This window comes from Pristis pectinata, chromosome 3, assembly GCF_009764475.1.
Source record: "Pristis pectinata isolate sPriPec2 chromosome 3, sPriPec2.1.pri, whole genome shotgun sequence".
NCBI classification, from domain to species: Eukaryota; Metazoa; Chordata; class Chondrichthyes; order Rhinopristiformes; family Pristidae; genus Pristis; species Pristis pectinata.
The window spans coordinates 44,821,234-44,847,409 of record NC_067407.1 but is presented as its reverse complement, the minus strand read 5'-3'; the positions used below and the strand labels follow the sequence as shown (position 1 = coordinate 44,847,409).

Here is a 26,176-nt window from a genome sequence, read left to right as displayed (position 1 = left end):
CTGAATGAGGAAATGTCATGTGGCAGGTTTGCTGGCAGCACATTCAGCCACTCTGCTGAAAGTAGACTGAGGTGACAATTTGCTGAATTAGATTACATCTACATTTGAGATAAGGATACAACATGAACAATTTTCCATTTTGTCAGATAAGTGCTAGTGTTATATCTGTACTTTGAACAGCTTACCTGGAGGCACAACCAGTATTGGAGCATAAGTCTTCACACAACAGCCAGACACTCTTATGATGGTCATTGCTGTCCTCAGTGCTCTCATCTGTTCACTTAGTCCTTTTGATTAATAGACTGTTGCACTTAGATGGTTAGCTCAGTTATCATTGAAGATGAATATATTGATGGAGCCACTGCCCCCCATTGGTTGTTTAATTATCCACCACTATTTGCAGCTGAAAATGGCAGAACTGCAGAGATTTGATCTGATCCTTCGACTGTGGGATCTCTTAGACCATAAGATCATAGAATATTAGGAACAGTATAAGGAATTAGTATATAAGGAATCATTTGAGTAACAGACAAAGGAGAGTCAATGGATGATGTTTACTTGGATTTTCAGAAGGCCTTTGACAACGTGCTGCACATGAGGCTGCTAATCAAGATAGGAGCCCATGGTATTACATGAAAGGTACTAGCATGGATAGAAGATTGGCTGACTGGCAGAAGGCAAAGAGTGGGAATAAAGGGGGCCTTTTCTGGTTGGCTGCCAGTGACTAGTGGTGTTCCGCAGGGGTCGGCGTTGGGTCCGCTACTTTTCACGTTATATGTTAATACCTGGATGACGGAATTGATGGCTTTGTGGCCAAGTTTGCAGGTGATCCAAAGATAGGTGGAAGGGCAGGTAGTGTTCAGGAAACATGGACCCTGCAGAAGGACTCGGACAGGTTGAGAGAATGGGTAAAGAAGAGGCAGATGGAATAGAGTGTAGGGAAGCGTATGGTCATGCGCTTTGGCAGAAGGAATGAAGGTGTAGACTATTTTCTAAACAGGCAGTGCATTCAGAAATTGGAGGTGTAAAGGGACTTTGGAGTCCTAGTGCAGGATTCCCTAGAGGTGAACTTGCAGGTTGAGTCGGTAGTAAGGAAGGCAAATGCAATGTTGGCATTCATTTCAAGAGGACTAGAATATAAAAGCAAGAATATGATGCTGAGGCTATATAAGGCATTGGTCAGACCACATTTAGAGTATTGTGAGCAGTTTTGGGCCCCATATCTAAGGAAGGATGTGCTGGCATTGGAGAGGGTCCAGCGGAGGTTTACGAGAATGATCCCGAGAATGAAAGGGTTAATGTATGAGGAGCATTTGATGGTTCTGGGCCTGTACTCGCTGGAGTTTAGAAAGATGAGCGGGGATCTCATTGAAACCTACTGAATATTGAAAGGCCTGGATAGAGTGAACGCAGAGAGGATGTTTCCAGTAGTGGGAGAGTCTAGGACCAGAGGGCACAGTCTCTATTGAGGGAAGGACATCCCTTTAGGACAAAGATGAGAAGGAATTTCTTTAGCCAGAGGATGGTGAATCTGTGGAATTCATTGCCACGGATGGCTGTGGAGGCCAAGTCATTGGGTATATTTAAAGCGGAGGTTGATAGGTTCTTGATTAGTAAGAGCATCAAAGGTTATGGGGAGAAGGCAGGAGAATGGGGTTGAGAGGGAAAAATAAATCAACCGTGATTGAATGGCAGAGCAGACTCGATGGGCCGAATGGCCAAATTCTGCTCATGTGCCTTATGGAGTAAGGAATATACAAGGCCATAAGGTTAAAGGTGTACTGGCAGTCCCTGCACATCATGCATACTCACTTTTGACCTGCTAGATTTGTAATTGAGCATGGTGTTATTGCCTTGGACAGTGTCCCCATTATGGAGATGCAATTTTGTCTTTATCAGTCCTGCAGCGATCATACCTTTGTGATGGGTCGATATTTGCAATTGCTTGATTAGTGAGGACATAGTCAAGTAAGATTTTACTACCACCTCCTGCAGTCCCTGTTCAGCAACTATGCCCTTCAGGAATTGGCCACCTCACTCAGTATTAATGTCCCCTACGAGAGTACATTATGTTCTGGGTAGCCCTATTGCTGCTTGCAAGTGGCACTCAGCATGTTGGAAAGCATAATTAGATATCTGAAACTCAAGTTCTGATTTCAGTTTTTAAGACGTTAACTTCCCACACACAAGGCGATGACTGAGGTGGTAAAATGTGTCGATATTTTTGAATAGTGTGCTCCCCATTTAAAAGGGAAATTAAAACCTTGTCTGATAGTTCAGTCATGTTAATATCTTGTGTAGCTAAGCCACAAATGCCAGGAAGTATCCACCTCTCTTACAGATACAATCCTTTGCATGGGTTAGCTGTTATTTTTTATCCAAGACATTGGGGAGGGGTAGGTGGTAACTGTTTTCCTCCATGTTGCTTATTTAGGCAGAGAAAGTTAGACACTGATTCTATTTGTGACTTCTGTCTAAAAGTAAATGCATGTGAACTTAATGGGTGAAACCAAGTAAGTTCCTGCGATAGTTTCCAATGCTAAAGGGCTTGCGTAATCTTATTTTGTAGGTTGACATGTAAGGATCATTTGGGCAAGAAACTGGAAGGCATGCAGGCAGATGGCAAAATTAGCTTTGTGAAAGAAGTGGGAAATCACAAAAAAAACTCTTTTGGGGTGGGTGGAATAAAGCCAAGAATTTAACATTTCCTCACAGAAGATTTGATTTCTCTTATCCAAGTGAGTTAAGTGTTAGACTTCAGAGTGGAGGCTCTGTTTTGCATTCTGTAAGGTTAGTGTTGGTTGAGGATGTATTTTAAATTGACCTGGGGCCATGTATTTGTACAGTTATACCTTCCCTTGCAATGTATTTTTGTACAATGTATTTTTGTACAATGAATTTTTGCCATTAATCCCAGCAATCCCCTTTCTCCTTCAGCAAGGAAATTGATTGACATATCACACAAGTTGACTTAATTTTGAATTAATTTAGTGGTTGTCACTATTAGGGAAACATTGGAAACATTTATAATTGGCTAATTATCTTGTAGCCCTAATTCTACTGTCTCATTTCAGCCTCTGTCAATCCAACAAAGAATGGAGAAAGAGGAGGAAAACTTAAAATATTTTTAAAGCTGAAAGTTATTTGATCCCTTTCCTTGCTGTCACTTGATCATGAGTGTTGGCTTGACACTAACTTGAATCTGCTCACTTACCTTTTTTGATGTCCTATCCACGTGCATCCAGCTGTCCCCATTCCATGGGAGCTGTGAATCTTTGTTCAGATTACTTCATTGAAATCATGCTTGTTTGCTTGTCAAAATGTGTAGTTAGGAATTATCATGGAGGAGTCAGAAACAAACTTGCTTTGCTGGACACAATCCTTACTGTTAAGTTTCTCGTTAGATTTATTTTAAAATTCTAATTACTGTAAACTCCAATGACCTGGCATCCTCAGGACTTTGCTGGACTGGCATATTTTCTAGACTATTGGGTATTAATCCTATTAATACGCCAATTCAGCACTATTAGATGTTATGCATCTAAGTAGTATAATAAATTTTCCAGTGAACCTAATAAGTTTAAACGGAGTGCAGAAACAGGACCCCGGTGAGTTTGAAGGGAGTGTGGAGAATGGGGACCCTGGTGAGCTTAAGGGGAGCACAGGAAACAGCACCCAGTGAGCTAGATGCCAAACCGTTAGGATTCTGAACAATCGAATAGCAGATTATCGGAGTGTTGCTTTGTAACATTTTAGATGAATATTTAAAATGAATGCTTTAAAAAGTGATTTAAAAAGATTGCAGGTAGGAAATAGAGAGTGCTGAGACTGAAAAGAGAGCAGATGAGAGGATCCCATCACATGTTGTACACTCAGTGGTAGAATCAAGAGAATTCATGGCACAGTGGGGTGCCATTCAACCTGTCAATCATATCCATTTAAGCCAAAATAATGTTATTTAGACCATTTACCAGCTCATTTGGATAATCATCAGTTGTTCTAAATATTGCTTTATTTGGAAGGTTTGAAAAGAAAAACAATTATCAATTAATGCCTCAAAGTACTTTGCTGTCAATAAAATACATTTTAAATCGTAATCACTCTGGTAATGTAAGACATGAGGAAAAAATGTGGTCACCCATATCCCACAAACTGCAATGTGATGATCAGTTAATAGATTTTTGAGATGCTGATTGAGGGATAAGCATTGGCCAACGTGTTGTTTTGTAGACATCCTGTTAATTAATATACATTACAATTTCTACTCTTGGCAGCTTGTAATTGTCATGGCAAATCTGCTGAATGCTACTTTGACTCTGAGCTTTACCGAGCCACAGGACACGGTGGCCACTGCCGCAACTGTATTGACAACACAGATGGTCCCAACTGTGAGAGGTGCCGGGACAATTTCTACCGCCAGGGTCCAGAAGCTCCATGTTTACCTTGCAATTGCAACCCAGTGGGCAAGTATAAAGCTGTTCTTAATTTTAAAAAAAAGAGTATATCTTTTTTGTCAACTATGCAAAATTTTGTTGCAAAAATATAATGAGCTTCTGGTTTTTTTTAGACCTTTTGCTTACAACTAATTGTCTCATTGAGCAAGAATTATAGATAAATAGGTTGATATGGATATATAATCATAATTATTCCTTTGAAATTTCTAGGATGATTTTAAGTTCACTGGTGTTTACATCCACCTCTGCATTGATAAATTGCTTAGACAAGGTGTTATTAAAGCATAACTTGGTATGGATACTGCAACTTCCTGTTTACCACAACTCTCACACTTGTGTTAAGTCCTTTGCACATTGCAATCACCTTGGCTTTAGCCCAGAATTAGGAAGAGGCCTTTGTCTTTAAATTCTCTTGCATAACTCCTTTTCACCAATGCCACCATCCCACTACTCGCCATTTGAGCAAAAAACCAATCTGCTGGAGGATCTCTGGGTTGAGCAGCATCTGCGGGTGGTTGGGGGGAAGGAATTGAATCAGAATCAGATTTATTATCACTAACTTATATGATGTGAAATTTGTTTTTTTGTGGCACCAGTACAGTGCAAAGACATAAAATTACTGTAAATTACAAAAGTAAATAAATCGTGCAAAATAAAAAGGAATAACGAGAAATCTGATCATTCAGAAATCTGATGCTGGAGGGGAAGAAGCTGTTCCTGAATCATTGAGTGTGTGTCTTCAGGCTCCTGTACCACCTCCACAATAGTAGTAACAAGAAGAGGGCGTATCCTGGATGGTGACGGTCCTTAGTAATGGATGCCGCCTTGAGGCACCACTTCTTGAATATGTCCTCGATGGTGGGGAGGATTGTGCCCGTGATGGAGCTGGCTGAGTCTACAACCCCCTGCAGCCTTTTGCGATCCTCTGCACTGGAACCTCCATACCAGGCTGTGATGCAACCAATTGTTTTGGGTCCAAACTCTGAAATCTGGATACAGGCATTTGACCGGAAATGTTGACAGTTTCTTCCCCCCGGAGATGCTGCTTGACCTGCTAAGTTCCTCCATCTGATTGTTTGTTGCTCTAGGTTCCAGGATCTGCAGTCTCTTGTGTCTCTGTAGGTTACAATACTTGATTATTTCTGCAATGATGGAGATAGCAGAGGAAAGGCCTGTTCTTTGCAGATTGGGCAAAATCGCATCCAATATGGACTGTGAGTGATAGAATTTTGCTGCCTGGGGATATAACACATAACTGATGGTCACTACAAAGCCCCTCTTTTCCCCTCACCACCACCCCCCCCCCACCCCCACCCATTCACCTGGTACTCCAGCAGTGTGCACTGCTGCCCTTTTGACCTGTCACTCTCAACAAAATCCATATCCAAGTACATAACTTAATTGTAATGCAAATCACTTAGATACACCAGAGAGATTATCCAGTGTAAACTGTAGTTGTGTCAAATAGATGCAGCATCTGTGGTCAAGTGACAATGAAGAGGTCAGAAATAGGAGTAATCTGTTTTGCTTTCCAAGCCTTACTACCCTGCAGTGAGATGATGGTTGGTTGATATCTCAACTCCAGCCAAATCCCTAAATACTCCTGACCAGCAAAATTTGCTTTGATTTTGGACTTAAAATTATTAGACCAAAAGTTTGTGGGAAGTGCTAAAATCAAATTGCTGGTCTTCATTCCCCAGCAATCACCATCACACGCATGCTCGCACACAGACGCACATTTTTTTTTAAAATGTTACTACATAATTTATTTTCAACATTTTCTTAATGTTTGCCAGCTGCCAGCTTTATTTCAGTTTTGTGGGATATGGCCATCACTTATTAAAAGTTTTCAAAATTTGTTAAGTTACTAGCTCTTCATCCCAAATTTAGTTCAAAAGTGGTTGGGGGAACCCACAGATCTATTCAAAGACTTGTTACCGCAGCTACTCATATTTTCCTGCAGTTTTGGGGAAACATGGTTGACTTTTTTGAAAAATACTATCATAAAAATAATGTATTTCTTGTGTTTATCTTGTCATCATAATATTCACATATTTTTCTGGTTCTTGATTTGTTCCGTTGGTATGGAAAGAATTGTTTATAAAATGAATCTGATTTCACCCTAGACTTAAACTCCACTGTTCCATGTATGCATTGGTCCCTCTTTATGCATGTGCACACATTTGCATCAGTAGTTCCATATTGTTTTAGGATGCAGTTAAACTTTTTGCATCCAATATTTTCGTTTTGTTCGCTTTCCTGTCCTCTAAGAAATCAGAATTCTGTTTATTATCTTCCTGCTGTTAAAATGCTCCATTTTTTTTCTTTCTTTCTGTTCACCTGGACTTTGAAAATGGTTTGTTTTCCAGTTGGGAAACTAGTATTTGCTTCTGTTTGCTTTCAAGGTTCCATTAGTACACATTGTGATATCTATGGTCGGTGTAGCTGTAAGCCAGGAGTGATGGGAGATAAATGTGATCATTGCCAGCCTGGCTACCACTCACTAACTGAAGCAGGATGCAGGTAATAGAAGTTTCCTTACCTTTTATTTATTTACTGAGGTGAAGGTAGCATACTTAAGTAACTTGTATTATGACACATATTTCATATAATCATAGGCATATGATATCTCACTAATATTAATGCACGTATTGTGTTTGTGGATTACTCCCCACTTCCAGCAATCCTACATCAAGCTTTTAATAGAGTCATAGAGTTGTACAACGCAGAAATGGGCCCTTTGGCCCACCGCATTCATGCCAACCTTTTTGCCTATCTGCCCTAATCCCATTTGCCTGCATTAGATCTGTTTCCTTCTCTGCCTTCAAGTGCCCATCTAAATGGCTCTTAAACATAAATGTATCTGATTCCACCACCACCTCTATCAGCAAGTTCCAGATATCAACCACTCTCTGTGTACAAAAAAAAATACAATCCCCTTTAAAGTTCCTTCCTCGCACTTGAAACTCCAACCATGGGAAAAAGTTGTGGGCATCTACCTTATCTATCCCCCTCAATTTTATATACTTCTGGTCACTCCTCAGTCTCCTTCACTCTAGGTAAACAAGCCCAGCCTTTCCAATCTCTGCCCATAACTGAAGTTGTCCAATTCAGGTAACATCCTGGTAAATCTAATCTGCACTCTCCAGCACAACCACATCCTTCCTATAGTGTGGTGATCAGAATTGCAGACAATACTCTAAGTGTGGTCTAACCAGCGCTTTGTAAAATTTAAAATAACATCCCAACTTTTATATTCTGTTCCTCAACCTATGAAGGCAAGCACACCATAGACCTTGTTCACCATCCTTTCAACTGTGTTGCCACTTTTCCAAATGTACGTAAATCCTATCCTTTAGGATTTTCTCCAATAATTTCCCTACCACTGATATTGGGCACACTGGTGTTTAGTTACCTTTCTGCTCTTCTTAAATAAAGGAACTACATTAGCCATCCTCCACTCTTCTGGAACCTCACCCTGTGGCTCCACAAAGATGCAAAATCTCTTTCAGGGCCCCAGCTACCTCCTCCCTTGCTTGCAGTAGCAACCTGGGATCAATCTAATCCAGCCCTGGAGATTTATCAGCTCTTGTGTCCCATGACATCTGATATCTCCTCCTCCTCAAAACTGACCTGCTCCAGATTGTCCACATTCCCCACTGTCACATTTGAAACTTGTATATGCCAGAACATTAAGCTGCCAGTCCTGCCCTTCACACACCATGTTTCTGTGATTATAAAAATATCATAATTCCATTTATTTACCTGTGAGACTCTTTGCATTAAAGTAAATACAGTTGAGCCTGCCAGCCTTCCCATGCTCTCTAACTTGCCTCTGTCTGCACTGCTCCTATTCTTACCACCCCCTACCCCCACCAAATTAGTTTAAACCTTTCAGAGCAGCATCAGCAAACCTTCCGGTTTAGGTGCAACCTGTTCTTGTTACTTGTCCCACCTATCCCAGATGTAATCGCAATGACCCAAGTGCCTTAGCCCACATGTTCATCTGTCTTATCCTCCTACTTCTACCCTCACTAGTACACAGCACAGGGAGTAATCCTGAAATTACCACTCTGGAGGTCCTGCTATTTAACCTCTTGCCTGACATCCCAAAATCACTTTGCAGGACCTCATCTCTCTTTCTACCTGTGTCATGAGTACCAATGTGTACTACGACATCCAGCTGTTCTCCTTCCCCCTTTAGCGTGTTCTGTACCTGATCAGAGACTTCCCTGACCTGGCACTAGGAAGGCAACATGCAATTCTGGAGTCTTGTCTCAGCCACAGAAGCACCAACCTGTTCCCCTCACCTACAAATCCCCCACCACTACTGCAAAAGTCCCCAGACTTTTTCCTGCCCTACTGCACATGCGAGCCAAAGGTGATTCCACAAACTTGGTTATTGCTGCTGTTTTCCTCTGAGAGTCCATCACCCCAACAGTATCCAAAATGGTACAGCTGTTTGAGAGAGTACTGACCACAGAGAACTCCTGTACTGCCCTTTGTTGTTGTCACCTATCTCTATACCTGCAGTGTGACTAACTGGATAAACATGCTATCTATGATATTTTCTGTTTGCCAGATGCTCCATCGCGAGTCCATCTGCAGCACAGACTACTCTATGCAGTCTGACAGTAGCTGCAGATATAGTCACCAGGGACATTGGAAATATCACTGATCTCCCAGATCCTTGAGGAGGAGCACACCACTGCCCTCACTTTCATATCCTTGATTCCTGTCCTTTCAACTAAAAAAAAACACCTTACCTGGTCATTACTCACCCTCCTCACCAGAGCTCACTCTTTGACCTCAAGAACAGCATTTCCGCCTCACAGCTCCTCACAGGATGGCCCAGTTGACGTGCCTCTCTCTTCACACCGCTTGCTCATTGCAGATCTCACAGGAGCTGCTAGTCCTGCAGCCTTACCTCACTTACAGTGATGTATTTCCATGAAAAGCTTTGCACCTCTGTTAAATTAACAGGAGAAACCTCGAACGATCAAATAAGGTAGTCTCCTTATTAAATGTGGAAAAATTCCATTTAGATAAATATTATGTCTTGTGTAATTCCCACCTTGTTGATATAGCCATGCCTGGTATTAAGAGATGTATCTCAACAAAAACTCAATAAATGAAGAGAGTAATTCTTAAAAATAAATCCAAGAGTGTTGACATTTATGCAACATGGCGTGTCACTGATCACCCTTGCTAATTGTTGTATAATTACAAATGTTATTGTTGTTTTCAGTTTCTCTTTTAAAATTAGCTTGATTTTAAACACTAATATCGATCTGCTTGAGCTGAGAGAAAAGCATAACTAGCATTCAAAGAATAACTCTTTAGTGGCTTTCCTATTGGTTGCTTCACAGCAAAGAGTAATTTGTTCAGCATCGATAACTCTGCTTATGATTCACGCAAGACCAGTTTTCATCATGTGCTTTATTTACTGATTTGAACATCCATTTGTATTCAGTGATGTTTAAATAATACAACTTGGTACACAAGTTCCAACTACCTCTAAGAGTCCTCGCTGTCTGAGAAGAAGTCTTAAAAGTTACCAATTCCCAACTTCCCATGGTTGTATTGCTCCTGACCTTTGAGTAGACTCTGTAATTTAAGAAAATCTGATGAATTTTATCACACAAACTTGCTCTTTATTTATGTAATGCATAGTTTGCATGTTTAGTTGATACATTGGTTTATTTCCCCTTTGATCATTTTTTTAATCATTGTTATTAGTCTACTAATTATTTATTGCACATAAGTTTTTGATAATGCGAGTCTGGTATACCTTGCATCTATAATGTACTTTTTCTTCCTGATAGACCATGTGCCTGTAATCCTTCTGGTAGTACAGCGGAATGCAGTGTTGATACAGGACGTTGTGTATGTAAAAATAATGTAGAAGGATTCAACTGTGAGAGGCAAGTTTTTTTTTTAAGATATATGATTGATAACTTATTTATTATAACAGGAGGAGGTAATTTGGCCTATTGGGTCCAAGCGGGCTCCCAACAGAGCAATTCCATCAGTCCCATTTTACCCCCCATCCCACCCCTTACCCTTTATTTTCCCTAATTCTGCAATTTATCACCTGGTATTCACATGAATTCCCCTTTAATTCCTTTGCCACTTTGCTACACAAAAGTGTGATTTATAGGAGCCAATTAACCTATCTGCACATCTTTGAATGTTTCTAACAATTCTATTTTGAATACTGGATGTATAAATTTCTTATTGAATGATTTCTTATTAAATTCTTATTAAACATAGAATTTGCTGCACACCTATGCCAATGTACTGCACACATCTTCTCATCCAGCTTCATCTGACTCTTTATATTTCTATTCTTTTGTACCTCATGCTCATCTGGCTTCCCCATTAATAGACCTATGGTGGCTTTGAAGAAAGGTCACTTAGTTACATGCTCCTCCAATTTGACCTCGTGATCTTATCTGAATTTAATTGGTCTACCATTGGTGGTGTGGTTTCTGTTATCATGCTGTTAAGCTCTGGAATGCAGCTGTGAGAGGCAAGTATTTTTTTCTCCTTGCTATCATTAACTATTGGCACAATCCTCATCATCTCTGCCTATCTTTCTCTAAGTCGATCCTTTAAAAGCTAATACTTTGACCATTCTCTAGTCATCTGCCCTCATGTCATCTACATTGCTAAGTGTCAAATGTTTATTTGATAGCATTTCCAGTGCAATGTCTTGGGACGATTTGCTACGTTAATGGATGTGTGTAAATACAAGTTTCTATCATTGTTGTTGCTTCAACTAGTTCACGTGCAGGTGATTTCCACATTCTTACCACTTTCTAAGTTTAAAATGTTTTCAGCTGAATTTTTTCTTTAGTTTTATGATTACTGCTTTATTATGTCCTTAGATCTTGGGCAAATCTCCTTATTTTAACTCTGTCTTGCCCTCCTCCATCCTCATGATGTGATCTTTTACGTCATCTGTTGGGGGGGAAATAATGTTAATGCCTGCAGGCCACCATTGTTTCTCATTTTACTGGCATTAACATTATTTCCCCCCCCACAGTAGCTACCCTTGAGCTAACTCTTCTGCTTCAGAATTGGGCAGTTTTATTTTCTGTAGCTTCATTATTAATTTTCCACATGGTGAATGACATGATGCACCATTTTGTCCCATGATAAATTCCATTAAATGTTGTGCATATTGACTTGCCACCTGATTATTGAAATGTTGCAGTGAAAGTTCAATTACAATACAAGGTATTAACGTAACTTGGCATTACGTGGTCTTTATAGATTTCCAAATTCTGAAAATTCATTGATATATGATCATTTTTTTAATTGTCCTTCAGCAAGAGAACACTGAACAAAGCATAGTGTTGGGCACTTATGTTTTCTTGAATAAAAATTGTCTAGGTAAGATTTTAAAGGAAAGAGAGGAGGCAGTCTGTGTAGCAATATTGATAATGGAGAATGGTGTTTCAATGTGGGAATTTTTTTAGGTTAAATAGAGGTAGTGTTAAACTTCTTGTGTGCATTTATATAAGCCACCAAATAGGAACAAATTGCAGGCAAGTTAGTTGTAAGAATTGTTAAGAAAGTGGGGGGCATTAACTATTCTAATGTAAACTGGAGAAATAATGTAAATGGCAGACGGGTTGAGATCTTTCCTGTTCAGTACTTTTCTGATCAGCAAGGGAGGAGGCATTTTTTTATCTGGTTCTGGGAATATAGTTGCTATCAAGCAAAATAAGAGGCATTGAGTTGGGGGGGGTGGGGTGAAGGGGACATTTAGAGAACAGTGATCAAGGTTGAGATGAGATTATTTCTTGTCCTCCTTCATAGCTAGATTTAATCAGAAGAGTCAGTTTCAGAGAGTTGTTAAGTGGGTATCAGAGTTTGGTAGGCAAAACTGTGACTAACTAACTGGCAACTCTAAAAAGGGAGGTGGTTCAGCCAAAGTCTCGAGCAACCTAAGGCAGAACTTGTTGGGTAACAAAGGAGAACGAGTAAAGATACAGAAAGGCAAATATGACACGTGTCAGGATGATAAATGGGCTGAATCTGGAAAGGTCATAACGGAATTATAATTTGGGCGGCACAGTAGCGTATTGGTTAGCGTAACGCTATTACAGCGCCAGCGATCGGGGTTCAATTCCGGCCACAGTCTGTAAGGATTTTGTACATTCTCCGTGACTGTGTGGGTTTCCTCCGGGTGCTCCGGTTTCCTCCCACGTTCCAGACATATGGGTTAGTGGGTTAACGTGGGTGTAATTGGGTGGCGCGGGCTTGTTGGGCCAGAAGGGCCTGTTACGTGCTGTATAAATAAAGTTTAAAGTTTTGGAAAGTGGAAAAAGAAAAAAAGGGACAAAGTGTGTGTGAAAATTAGCTGACAGATCACATTAAAGTGAATCTAATTATTCTCTATGGACATAAAAATTGTAAGTGGGCGGTAAGAACAAGGATGGGGTCAGAAAACAGACGTAACTGGGGTGTGAAGGAATGGATGAGGAAGGAGCCTCTATCCTTATCAAAAAAAGGTGATGCTGTAATTGTTGTAATAAAAGAGGAAGGTGTTAGAAAGGTATCTATTTTTTTGAGAAGTTCACCAGGTCCAGATGGGATGGATTCCAGATGATAAGCCATGTGATGCCTCAGGCCTACATTGCCTTTCATGATCATGGGTGATTTTTGTACCTAAAGTCCATGTTCCCATTCTGTCCCTTGGTTTTTTGGACACTTCAAAATATAATCAATCTCTGCCCTGAATACATTGAAAAACTGAGCATCCACAGCTCTTTGACGGAGAGAATTATGACATCAGAGTAAAGAAATTTCTCTTTGTCGGCCGTAAGTGGCTGATCCTTGTTTTTCCTTAATATTTTCAACTGGGGGAAATTAAGCATCTACCCTATAAATCTCCCAAAGATTCTTGTCTGTCTGAAAGAAATCATCTATCGTTCTTTTGAATATTCCATGAGTATAGGTTAATTTTTTTTTACAATTCCATCACCCCAAGAATCAAGGCTGCACCAGATAAAGTCAAGTATCTTCTTCCCTGTGCTCCTACTATGGTCCCATCAGAGCCCTGTAGAATCTCAGCAAGACTTACTTTTGTACTTCAACCACCTTTCAATAAAAGTCAAGTGACTGCTTAATTGCATGGTGTGTCTGCTTGTTAATCTCTGTATGTCATGAATTAGCTCTTCAAGGTCCTTCTGTACACCAAATTTTACTAGTTCACTGCATTTTAAAAAAAAAACTTTCCTATTTGCCCTTTCAGAATAAACAACTGCATTTTCCCAAGTTATAGTCCACCTGCTATTTGCTTACTCAATTAACTTGTGTACGCCTCCTTGTAGACTCCTTGCAACCTAATCACAGCTCACTTTCCAGTTTAGCTTCATATTATCAGAAAACTTGCTTGTATTACACTATGACACACGAAATTCTGCATATTCTGGAATCTAGAGCAATACACAAAAAGTGCTGGAGGAACTCAGCAGGTCAGGCATCATCTATGGAGGGAAATAAACAGTCGAAGTTTTGGGCCGAGACCCTTCATCAGGACTGGAAAGGAAGAGGGCAGAAGCCAGAATGAGGAGGGGGGAGGAGCACACGCAGACTGGTGATGGGTCACTTCAGGTGATAGGCGAGTCTAGGTGAGAGAGGGAAGGTAGGTGGGTGGAGGAGGGGGAGAAGATGTAATAAGCTGAGAGGTAGAAGAGGCAAAGGGCTGAAGAAGAAGGAATCCAGTAGGAGAGGGCACTGGACCATGGAATAAAGGATGGGGGAGGGGAGCAGAGGAGATGGGCAGGTCATCCAGGCGAGGGAATGGAGCCACAGGAATATGAGAAGACAAAGGTCTTGGGGGGGGGGGGAATGACAAATTACACTGTTCTCTTCTATCAATAATACTGATGGCCCAGAGCTGTCGAATCCTGTGGCATTTTAAAAGTAACAGGTTGCTGACCTGACAGACACACGTATTCCTACTTTCTGCTTCTATCCTTTAACAGGGTATCCATCCATGCCATTATATGTATTCCCAGACTCATGAGCTCTTACTATGTGTGGTACCTTATTAAATATCTTTTGAAATTTAAAATGTAGTACATTTCACAGTTTCTCATCTAGTTAGTTACATCTTTAAAGGTTTCTCTTGGATTTGTCAAACAACTTTAACTTCCACGAAACCATGGTGCCTCTGGCTAATTGTATTAAGGTTAATGCCTTGCTACCAGGTTATTTGTAATGGATTAAAACATCTTGCTGACAACTGATACTGTGCCAACTGGACAGCAGCTCTCCTTTCTTGAATTGCCATATTTTCTTCTTTACAATCTGTTGAAACTTATCCAGAATCTAAATATTTTCATAGATCATCACCAACAGGTCCACTACTCTGCAGCTACCTCCTTGAGAACCCTGGGATGCAGGCTATCAGGTCCAGAGATCCATCAACTCTTATTTCTCTTAACTTTCTGTTTATTAGTGATTATTATGGTTATTTGGTTTTCTTCTACATTTCTGAATTTATTGTATCTTCCACAGTGAAGGTGGATCCAAAATATTTATTAATGATTGATTCACTTCATTATTCCCCATAATTTATGCCATTATTATCGGTACTAGTGTTCCTTTTTACATAAGTTTAATCATTACTTAGGAAGGTGAGGGTTTAAGTCACAGAGGTGCTAGCCACAACTTTCCAATCCATCTTAAATAGGTGTTACCAAAGGACTGGAGAATTGGAAATTTCCAATTTGTTGAAAAAGAATGTGAGGCTATGGGCTAACATTTAACCTCAGCTGGAAAATATAATCTGAGAGAAAATTTGATGTTACTAGGATAAGTGATATTAAAGAAAAGCAAGCCAGATAGGTGAAAGGTAAATTGTGTGTAAGTAAATTGATTGTGTTCTTTTGAAAATAATAGATGTTTGAGGGCAATGAAGTTTATGTTGTGTACACGAGCTTTCAGAAGATGCTTGATAAAGATTGGATATACTCATGAATGAAGTAATTTAATACCAAACGCAAAGTGATAGATTTTGTAAGGAAGACAACAGGCAATACAATACACAGGAGCGAAACTACAGGAATACAGGAGCAGGAACAGTTGAGGGGCAGTGTGGGATGAGTAAGTTCACACTAATACTTGAATGTTCCAGGCAGGTTGGACTAAGTGTTAGTATGGCATATGATATCCTAAGCTTTATAACTAGAGGCACAGAGTACCAAAGCAAGCATGTTTTATTGAACTTCAATAAAACACCGATTTCGCTGTAACTGTAAAGTTGCGTATGATTCAGGATTAGATGTAAAGGGATTGGATTACTGAAATGAATCACTGTTATAGCTCCAGAGGTTATGGATTTACATAGATAGATTGGAGAAGTTGGATTTGTTCATCTAAAGGCATAAATGCTTGAGATAGAATTTGAAAATTGATGGTGTTCAAAGTCACAGCATCTGGACAAAATATAGAAAAACTTCATTGTTCTCGGCGCTTCCACCAAAAGGCCCAAAATGGGGAGACTAACTCATTTATTCTTATAAAAGGTCAATGGGCTAAATAACCACCTCCTGTGCTATCATGATAATATGATTCTAACTCAAATAAGCTTCCTTTCATTTCTGCAGCACTAGAAGGGAACAGTGAGGTTGAGATCACTCACTTTCGGAGAAAAGACGTCATCTTTCAAAGTACTTCTGTGTGAAGAAGAGATTCATCTGGCATCAGAAATGTTTTAATCATTTGTATAACTGATCTTTTTAAGGACTGTCTTCTCAAATGCTTCCATTTGTATTTTTTTTTGCTTGGTCACACAAAGATTTTGCATCTGTTAACATCTGGAAGAAGGTGTTTTTATTTTATTGCTCTAAATCTTGGTGCCTGAAGGAATTTGGATTCTACCAGATTTGCGAGTATATCAGCCAAAATCCTTAGCACCAAAATTTGTTGTTGGCTTGTGATATTGCACTGCTTTTTATAATTGAGTAAATAAAATTGTTTGAAAGCAACCTGTAATCCAAAAGAATTGTTTTAGGGATCACTTAACAAACAACTCCAGCCTTGTAAGTCATTCTGGGGTGGCTATTTTTCCCCTAGAGTTTTTGTTTGAAAAATTCAAGAGTTCAGATTCTAATACAATGCAGAGTCAATAACATAGGAAAGAGTTGCAAGATCCAAATTGTTTTTAAATAAATAAGAGGAGAAATGAACTGATGAAAAGCAAGTTGTGTTAGCATCAGAAAATTAAAAGATGTTGTGGTACTATTTCAAGTCACTTTTGTTGTCCAATCTTTAACCTTCAACGAACATTACCAAAATAGGCTAACATGCTGCTTATAATTTGGCTCCCACATTTACTTCATTATTGTGGTGTTTACATTTAAATCGCCAACAAGTGCTTTGTATTCTTTAAATTGTTTTCAAATAGTTGTTTTAACCTAACCTTCGTACAAAGGAATTACTTGATCATGTCCTGAGGTTGTTTATAGACACAAATATTTTTTCTTTTCACCAGCAGTGCCTAACTGGAACACAGTCCACTCACTATATCCATGATTGAGAAATAGTCATTTAATCTCATTTGAGGCCGATTAATTTTAAATCTATTTCCTCTCATTTTGTGGCCACAGTCCAAGCCAAATAGCTTGTATGCATCTGTACCCATGTCTCTCAACATTTTAAAGATCTGGAACTTGTCTAGCTGCGTTATCTTTCCTCTAAGGAAAACACGTTCAGCTCTGTATATTTGATGTCATCAGTTTACCTAAGTTATTCTTCATTGAACACCCTCCCACAAATTCAATGTTCCTTTGAGTTTTGGATTAATTTATCACTAAATTGAGCAACTTCAGTTGAAAGGTCCACTTTTAGTTCTCGGGCACATGAGAGCTGGTTTGTAATTCAAAGTAACTACATCAATAACAGTCCTCTGCCATCTTTATATTTGTAGTCCATCATAAGAGTAGCCAGATGTTAATTTTAATCACCATAATGCTGTTGTTTTATCAAGGAAAAATTCATAGCATGAATTTAAATAAGTTATTCATTAAGGCTTGGTTTGATTGAAGGTAAAAATCACAAAACACAAACTTGTCAGTTTGAATATAAAGATGATTTGGGTTTGCATTTTATAAATTAGAATGCAGTCATTCATTATTGGTTCATATAATCAACAATTTAGTTATCAATAAGTATGTTCACAAGAATCTTCTCTCTTTTTCTGTAGATGCAAGCCAGGATTTTTCAACCTGGACCCCCAGAATGCCCAAGGTTGCACTGCCTGCTTCTGCTTTGGCCATTCATCTGTTTGTAGCAAAGCAGAGGGCTACAGAATAGAGCGGATCACATCGAGCTTTGATACAGGTGTTACTGAGATTTTTAACATATGCTATTGATGAAAAATGATTGCATTCTCTGTGAACTTTATTTAAAACTTTATTTATACAGCGCGGTAACAGGCCCTTCCGGCCCAACGAGTCTGCGCTGCCCATTTAAACCCATGTTAACCTACCCGTACGTCTTTGGAATGTGGAAGGAAACTGGAGCACCCGGAGGAAACCCACACAGACACAGGGAGAACGTACAAACTCCTTACAGACGCCGATGGGAAATTGAACCCCGATCGCTGGCGCTGCAATAGCGTCACACTAACCACTGTGCTACCGTGCCACTCTTTTTGCCAAATATCTGACAAACCAACTGTAAATGGATGTATTCTCAAGTAGATATTGTACATCATACTGATTTTTTTTTAAAGTCTGTTCACTAATTTCTTGGTGAACTGCCAAGTATATATGTATTGACAATAAGCAGAGTTCCAACATTGCAGCATCTCATATGGCCTTGCTGCTCTTATTGTTTCAAACACAGAGCCATCTTTGATCATTTCCTTGTATCTGTCTCCACAATATCCCTCCTCCATAAACCAGTCACACCTCCTCCTATATCTGATCTTTTCTAAACAATTCCAGTTCCCTTCTGCACTTCCAGAACCTCAGTTAACTAACCCTTGCCTCTCCATTCACCATGATTTGTCTGTAACTACATGTCTACCTCATCAATCTTTTGTCATACCCTTTAAAATCATTATTCTAACACTGGCTATTCCCTGAGATAGAACTCTCAGATGCAGACTTGAACAGGTGTAACCGATGACCAGTTTTAGCCATTTGAGATTAAATCTGGATGAATCACATAAAACACAATCAGATCCTGCTTGCTAATCCAAGAGTTGCTCACATTTCTATATTCAACATTATTTCTGTTCCCTACTACAACACATTTACTCAATCCATCCTTTTCTGTCTTTGCTATCCAATAGAAAATGTTAGGAATTCATGAATGACTTTGTCATCTGATTAACTGTATTTGCTCCTTCCTGCCTCTCACCCACTGGCCTGGACTTCCAATGTTCTTCTTAGCTCTAGCACAGAATTCGCAGCTTTTTCAGGTTTCTCCTATTTCCACCTCCAGCTCCCTTGAACCACTCCAACTAATCTGCTGACTGCTCAGCTTCCTTTTTTAGTCCCCGTGTTAGCTACAGTTCGTAACTGATTTCTCACTCCTGGTGCTGTTCCCGCTCTTTCAAGTCTGATGTCACTTCCACTCAAACAGCCATCCAACTTTGGACCTACAACACCGTCTCTAACCTTGGCTTTCTTCTCAAAAGTACTTGAATCTATTCCAGCCTCTCAAGGTTCTTTCCCATCTTACCCGGAGCTCGTTGTTTGTATTCATTCAATCAGATCGCCAATAATGGCATGCATTTTGTCCTATTTTTCTTTCTATTTACTCATCTTTTGGGGATCAGTGAGAGGACAGAATTTATCACCCGTATTTAATGGTCCCTGATTAGGTGTTAGTGAGTTATCTTCTGAACTACCTCAGTTCTTCTGGTGAAGACTGAATTTTTTTTGAAGGGGTGACCAAGAGGATTGAGCTCTCCTGAGTGTTCTTGGAGTTGCACTTATCCAGACAAGCAGAGAGCATTCGATAATCCTCCTGATTTGTGTATTATAGATGGTGGAATGTTTATGGGGTGTCAAAAAATGAGTCACTCACAACAGTCCTTTTTTAGGCACAGTATTTATGTGTTGGTCCAGTTGGATTCCTGGTCACTAGTGAGCCCAGAATGTTGATTGTGCGACTCGCCAATGGTAATACCATTGAATGTCAAGGATTAGTTATCAGATTCCCTTTTGTTGACAATGGTTGTTAACCTGGCACTTTTGTGATGCAAATAAGGCTTGTCACTTAGCAGCCCACAGCCAAGTATTGTCTAGATCTTGCTGCATGCAGACACGGGCTGCTGTTACGCTGAAGAGTTGTGAATAGTATTGAGTATTGCACAATCATCAGCAAATATTCCCCTTTCTGACCTCAGCAGAAGATCATTGATGAAGCTAATGAGACTGCCCTGAGGCTCTCCTGCAGAGTTGCCCTGCGGCTAGCGTAGTTGACCTCCAGAAACCACCTTGTGCAAGGTATGAACGCAATTGCTGGAGTGTTTGCCCCTTTAATAGACAATGACTTCAGTTTTACCAGAGCTCCTTGATACCATATTTGGTCAAACTCTACTTTGACATCAAGGGTGGTCACTCTCATTTGCCTCTGGAATTTAGCTATTTTGTCCAGGTTTGGACAATGGTTTTAATGAGATCTAGAGCTGAGTGATCCTGATGAAACCTACAATAGTTATTGATGACGCCACATTACTTGAGAGCATTGTGAACAGCGCCTCCCATCACTTTTCACGCAATTGAGGTTAGACCGACTGGTTAGCCAGTTTGAATTTGTCTTATTGTTTTGGTTAGTACTGCACAATTTTCACATTATTGGATGGCTTGAAGTACAGGTTGTTCTGGAGCACGCCTTCAGTGCTATAGTTGGGATGTTGTCTGCTCCCATAGTCTTTGCTGTGCTCTCAACTGTTTCTTACGATTGTATGGAGTAAATTGAGTTGCTTAAGACTTGCTTCTCTGATACTTGGTAACTGAAATCAATCATCCACCCAGCACTTCTGAACATGGTTGAAGATGATCTTGGAGTTACCATTTGCTAATGGCTGTTTAATTGTCCACTACCATTCATGATCAGATGTGGCAGCAGTGTAGAGCTTTGAGAGTTCTATTGCTTGTCGTATTGTAACTGCAATAGAGGTAATCTGCACCTTCTCAACCTATCTGCAGCTTTTGACGTGGTTGAGCACAGCATTCTCCCCCACTAATCTTTTACCATTGTTCACAAAGTGGGACTGCACTCTCCTGGTTCTAATCTTCCCTGCCCAGTTGTAACCAGAGAATCAACAATAATGGATTCTCTTCCCTTTCGTTGTTACCATTGGTGTCCCTAAAGCTTCTGTCCTTGGGCCTCAACTATTTCTCGCACTTATTTCCTTCAGCAACACACTGTAAGCATGCTGTCGTATTTCTACAAGTAAGCAGATGATACCAAGTTGTTTATCTTAACCCTTGACTGACAGCCAGCCTGGTTGACATACAGTAACAGATGAGCAGCAGTTTTCTCCAATCCAATATTGGGAAGCCTCTAGCCTTTGTTTAAGGCGCCTGTAACAAACTCTGTTCCCTTTCCAAGTGTTTCAAACTGATCCTGCATGTATGTAATCTTGGTATCATATTTGATCCTGCAAGAAACTTGTGGACCACATATTCGAGCCATCACTAGACCACCTATTTCTATCTCTGTGGTATTACCTGTCTCAATTCAGTTGGTGCTAAAATCCTCATGTCATTATTATCTCCAGACATAACTTTACTAGGGCTTCCTGTGTTCTTGCTTCCATGTACTTGGAAACCATTCAAAAATATGCTGCATCCTGCCTCTCATGAAGTTCCAATTAGCAATACTCTTGGTAATCTGTACTGACTCCAGTAAAGCAACATCTCAAATTTTCAAATTCTCATTTGTTTTCAAATACTTAGCTGCATAATCTCCTGCAGCCCTTAAAACTTTTGTTCCTTTATTTCTGCTATCTTGTTTATCCTTGAATTTAATCCCACCACCTTTAGTGGTTGTGCCTTCAGTTTTCAAGATCCTAAACTTTGGAATCCTCTTCTTAAACTCTGCCTCTCTAAGATTTACCCCTGGTGTCTACCTCTGTGATCACGTATTTGGTCATCTGCCCTAATATCACCAAATGTGGCTCGATGTCATTTTTGTTTTGCTCACTAATATTCTAGTAAAGCATTTCTGGGTGTTTAGCAATGTTAGAAGTTGTACATAAATGAAAACTGTTGCTGCTGGCATTGTAGTTGCAGTTTTTTTCTAAAAGCTGTAATGATAGGCCAGAGGCCAAAACATTGCCATGCTTGTAGTATAATGTAAAGAGTTTGTTTACTTGTCTGTTTGTAGGTGATGATGGATGGCGGGCTGAACATCGAGATGGTGCTGCGGTTCAGCTACAATGGTCTCCAGTGAATCATGAGATCTCTGTGATCTCTAATGATTATTTCCCTGTTTACTACATTGCTCCTGGTATGTAAATTCAATAAATTCACAAAATGTTATCTTTTTCCAGAGAAAATGAGTGCAGTTGATTTGATAATTGTTATTTTATAATCCAGAGCAATTTTAATGAAATCAGCATTAAAAGTTGGGGATCTGAAGGCAAAGACTAATAATTTTTTAAGAAATTAATACATCCTTAGACACTTGCAGACCAAGTAATTGCTTTCCTATATTTTTCCCCAGCAAATATTTTGGGTAATCAGCTGATGAGTTACGGTCAGAATCTCTCTTTCACTTTCTACATGGACAAGAGAGACACCCGTTTATCTGCCGAGGATATCATACTGGAAGGAGCAGGCCTGAGAGTGACAGTTCCGTTAATCGCCCAGGGAAACCAGTATCCCACAGAAAGTCGTCAGAACTATGTATTCAGGTGAAATAGGATCCAGAACATAATGTTATTGTCAGTCTGAGTCATTAAAATCAGAGCCAAAGGTCATTGTCTAATCAGGGTGAATTGCATAGAAGCTGTTCTGAACTTAAGTTTTAAGCAGCCCAAATTTATTCATAACACTCTGGAAGCATATTAATGACAAGTGGAGTCTTGCACATTTTGTTGGAGACCTAACACTCCCTTGTCATAGCATTGGAATGTTTATCATTTTTGTTGGCCACACACCAAAGTAACAATGTATATGTTAATGAGGGAAAATGCTGCACAGAGACCAAGTATTTACTTACCTGCATTCTTCATCGGCCCTGCCCTAACCCCAGGGAAATCAGGGGAAGAGTTGTTTGAGCTACAGTTGCACTGTAGCTCATTTTATATCTTTGTTGGTGTATGTTTATTTATTGATCCAAAAGAAGAAATTGATGCCCTGTTACAATTTAAGGCTTATCCCATCTGCTGCTGCTAAATTGAAAGTGGGTCTTGAAAGTGAAAACTTGATGTTTTGCTCTAGACCACCCAGTCCCTTGTGTTCAAAGCAATATCTGTTTAATTAGGAACAAACATTGCACTCACTACCTGCATGAATCTGCTTTCCTTTACATATTCCAATTCAAAACAGCTTAAAATACTCAACATAAATACTGTACTTTTTAAACCCAGACTGAAGTCATGAGTGTTTATGTTTGCAACCTGAAAACACTGTAAATGCTTGTAATGCATTTTCTTTCTGTTTGCAGACTTCATGAAGTGACAAGTTATCCCTGGAGGCCACAGCTTTCCTCTTTTGAATTTCAAAGGCTCCTTCACAATCTGACAGCTATTAAGATTCGTGGTACATACAGTGAGAATAGTAAGTACTCCTAGAAGTAAGTGTGGCAGTTGACGATACACAGAAAAGACTCAAGAAATGGAAACAGAAATAGACCATGTGGTCCTTTAGTCCTTTCTGCCTTTCAATGAGGTCACGGGTGATCCTGTACATCGTCCACTTTTCTATCCACTTTTCTATCCACTTTTCTATCCACTTTTCTATCCACTTTTCTATCCACTTTTCTATCCACTTTTCTATCCACTTTTCTATCCACTTTTCTATCCACTTTTCTATCCACTTTTCTATCCACTTTTCTATCCACTTTTCTATCCACTTCTCATTTCCCTTGATTGAATTAGTATTGGTCTCAGTCTCTATCAGTTTCAAAACATTACACTATCACAATCCTATAAGTAGAGAACACTGTGTAAAGATGATTTCTGCTCATCTCTGTCCTAAATAGTCAACCTCTAATCCTGAACCTACTTCTCCTACTTCCATATCCTCCAGCGTGAGGAAGCAGCTGCACAATATATGCAGTATTAATCTCTTTTGGAATCCTGTCTTGAGAAAGATCATCCCTTGTTCTTCTTAACTGCTGGGTATACAGCAATCTTACTTGGTCTCTTAATCCTTATTTTGGAAGTAAGTTTAGTGAATGTGCTGCACCTGCTCCAAGGCAATTGCACAATTTCTTCAGTGTGGAGGCTTAAATCACACCCAGTCTTTCAGTTGTGGTCTCAAAATAAAACTCTGCATAATTGCACCTTTACACCCTTTTATACTCCAAAGCCTTTGCAATAAAAGACAGTATACCATTTGCCATCCTAATTGCCTGCTGTATCTATGTGCTTATTTTCTGTGTTTTTGAACTGTGACACCAAGATTCCTCTGCACACCCAAGTTCACTAGTTTCTCCAAGAATTTTAAAAGTTATTATTTTCTATTCTCTTTATTAGTTAATAATTCCATATTTATCCCACTTGCTTAACCTTTAAATGTCCCCCTCTTTCCTTCCTTGAATAGTTACATTTGCAGTCTTCAGTCTGCTGGGAATCAAGGTAACTTTGGACAATCATCTTTAAAGCATCCACTGTTGCTGCAGTTCCTGGGTTTTAAAACATTGTGATGCAAGCTCTCTGGTCTGGTGAATTTGGCTGCTTTTAGTGCCCTTAATTTCTCCATGACATTCTCCAGTGCTTGGGTCTGACCATAGACCTGAGAGGGTTTGTCTGGTTCTATTGCTTTGATGTGGTAGTTTGATTCAACTGAGTGGCTTGCTTGACCATTTCAGGAAACAATTGATCACATTTCAATGGAACATCTAAACATTTCTTTTTGACACCAAAGCAATTTGTATTTTTATTTTAATCTAAATAAACATTACTTGATATTTCAAAAATAGTTGTGGAAATTTGAATACTGAGCCAGGAAGGAAAAGATTATGATGCATGACCAAAATTTAATTGAAATAACACTGATCTGATAAGGTCTTCATTGGTGAAAAGAGAGGCAGTGAAGTTTGGGGAGGGAATCCTACAGAGCAGTCTAGGTAGATCATTATAATTTAGTTCAAATAAAAATAATAAACTGTTCTGTAAACATTTTTATTGTTTTGGAAGATGATTACCTTTTGCTATTGGTTATCACATATTTGCATGGCACTTAACTTCACTTTGTTTAATTTGTTTGTGACTAACGTTTGTCTGTTCCCCTGCAGGCTATGGCTATTTAGATGATGTAACTCTGATTAGTGCTAGTCCTGGCTCTGGAAGCCCTGCTGACTGGGTGGAGCAATGCACCTGCCCAACTGCATATCAGGGGCAGTTTTGTGAACAGTGTGCTTTTGGCTACAGGAGGGACGATCCCAGTCGTGGATCATTCAGTCCCTGTGTGCCTTGCAGCTGTAATGCACATAGTGATACCTGTGATCCTGAAAACGGTGAGTGACCAGAGCTTGTGCTTGGAAAAATCTTGTGATAGTAGGTAATGTTTTATGCAAAGGTGCTCACATCATCCAACCTTTTTATACCTTTCTCCATTCCCATTTCTCCCAATGTGATATCTCATTCTTAGATCAGGGGGGAGCCTGTTTGCATCTGATAGTTTTGTTCTTCAATTTATAGTGCACATGAATAAAATTAATGGGCTTATTTTTTTTGTCCCATTTAGATTTTTTGAAAATCTGTACCTTTGTTTTGCTGTCGGGGCTACATCAGGGGAGATGATGTTCATCAATCTTTCTACTTATCCCTTAATAGCACCATTGGTTATGTGCATATTGCCTCAGGCCAAGTCTTGATGAATGTTACAAGTTATTGGGGAAGTTGGTCCCTTTATCTGAGGAACATGATATTTTGATTGGCAGTTTTTGACTGCTTTTATGGATGTTAATAATGTAAAATTGCAGTATGTGCCCCTAAAATATTGTGATTATGATCTCAAAAAATCAGTTCAATTTATTTGAAAGTTTCACCTTGTCTTTTCAATGAATGATTCAATTTTTCAGTGGTTATTCCATGTGTCAGAATAAATTTACGAATTTATTCTGACACTTTGTGATGCTCTGTCGATCACTTTCTGACTTTAATGCCTTTCTCACTAGTTATTCTTCCTACCTTTGCTAAAGCTGTTAATTATTTTTTTGCCAACAACTTACTCTGTATCATTTTCTGACACTGCATCTGGGCAGCCTTTGTTCAGGTGTCGTCGCTCAATAAATGTTAGCACAAATTTTGACTGTGTATTTGTGAGAAACTGTGTTATCCTGTTTTAAAATTAAATTATACCCCCAGCTTCCTTTTAGAGTGTTCTTCAAATTGTGAATTTATCAATCTTTGTTGGCACGGTAGTGTAGTGGGGCAGCACGGTAGTGTAGTGGTTAGCATAATGCTATTACAGCACCAGCGACCTGAGTTCAATTCCACCACTGTCTGTAAGGAGTTTGTATGTTCTCCCCATGTCTGCATGGGTTTCCTCCGGGTGCTCCGGTTT

At 39.5% G+C, this 26,176-nt stretch overlaps 1 protein-coding gene across 1 annotated transcript in view; it reads left to right on the top strand.

The window, feature by feature from the left end:
- The window catches only part of lamc1 (laminin, gamma 1), a 205,420-nt gene that overhangs the window by 142,907 nt on the left and 36,337 nt on the right, over positions 1–26,176 (top strand). Inside the window, 8 exon segments of the mRNA XM_052011503.1 lie at positions 4,275–4,463; positions 6,860–6,977; positions 10,280–10,378; positions 17,680–17,816; positions 21,825–21,947; positions 22,164–22,353; positions 23,109–23,221; positions 24,903–25,124. Coding sequence (XP_051867463.1) covers positions 4,275–4,463; positions 6,860–6,977; positions 10,280–10,378; positions 17,680–17,816; positions 21,825–21,947; positions 22,164–22,353; positions 23,109–23,221; positions 24,903–25,124 — 1,191 coding nt within the window.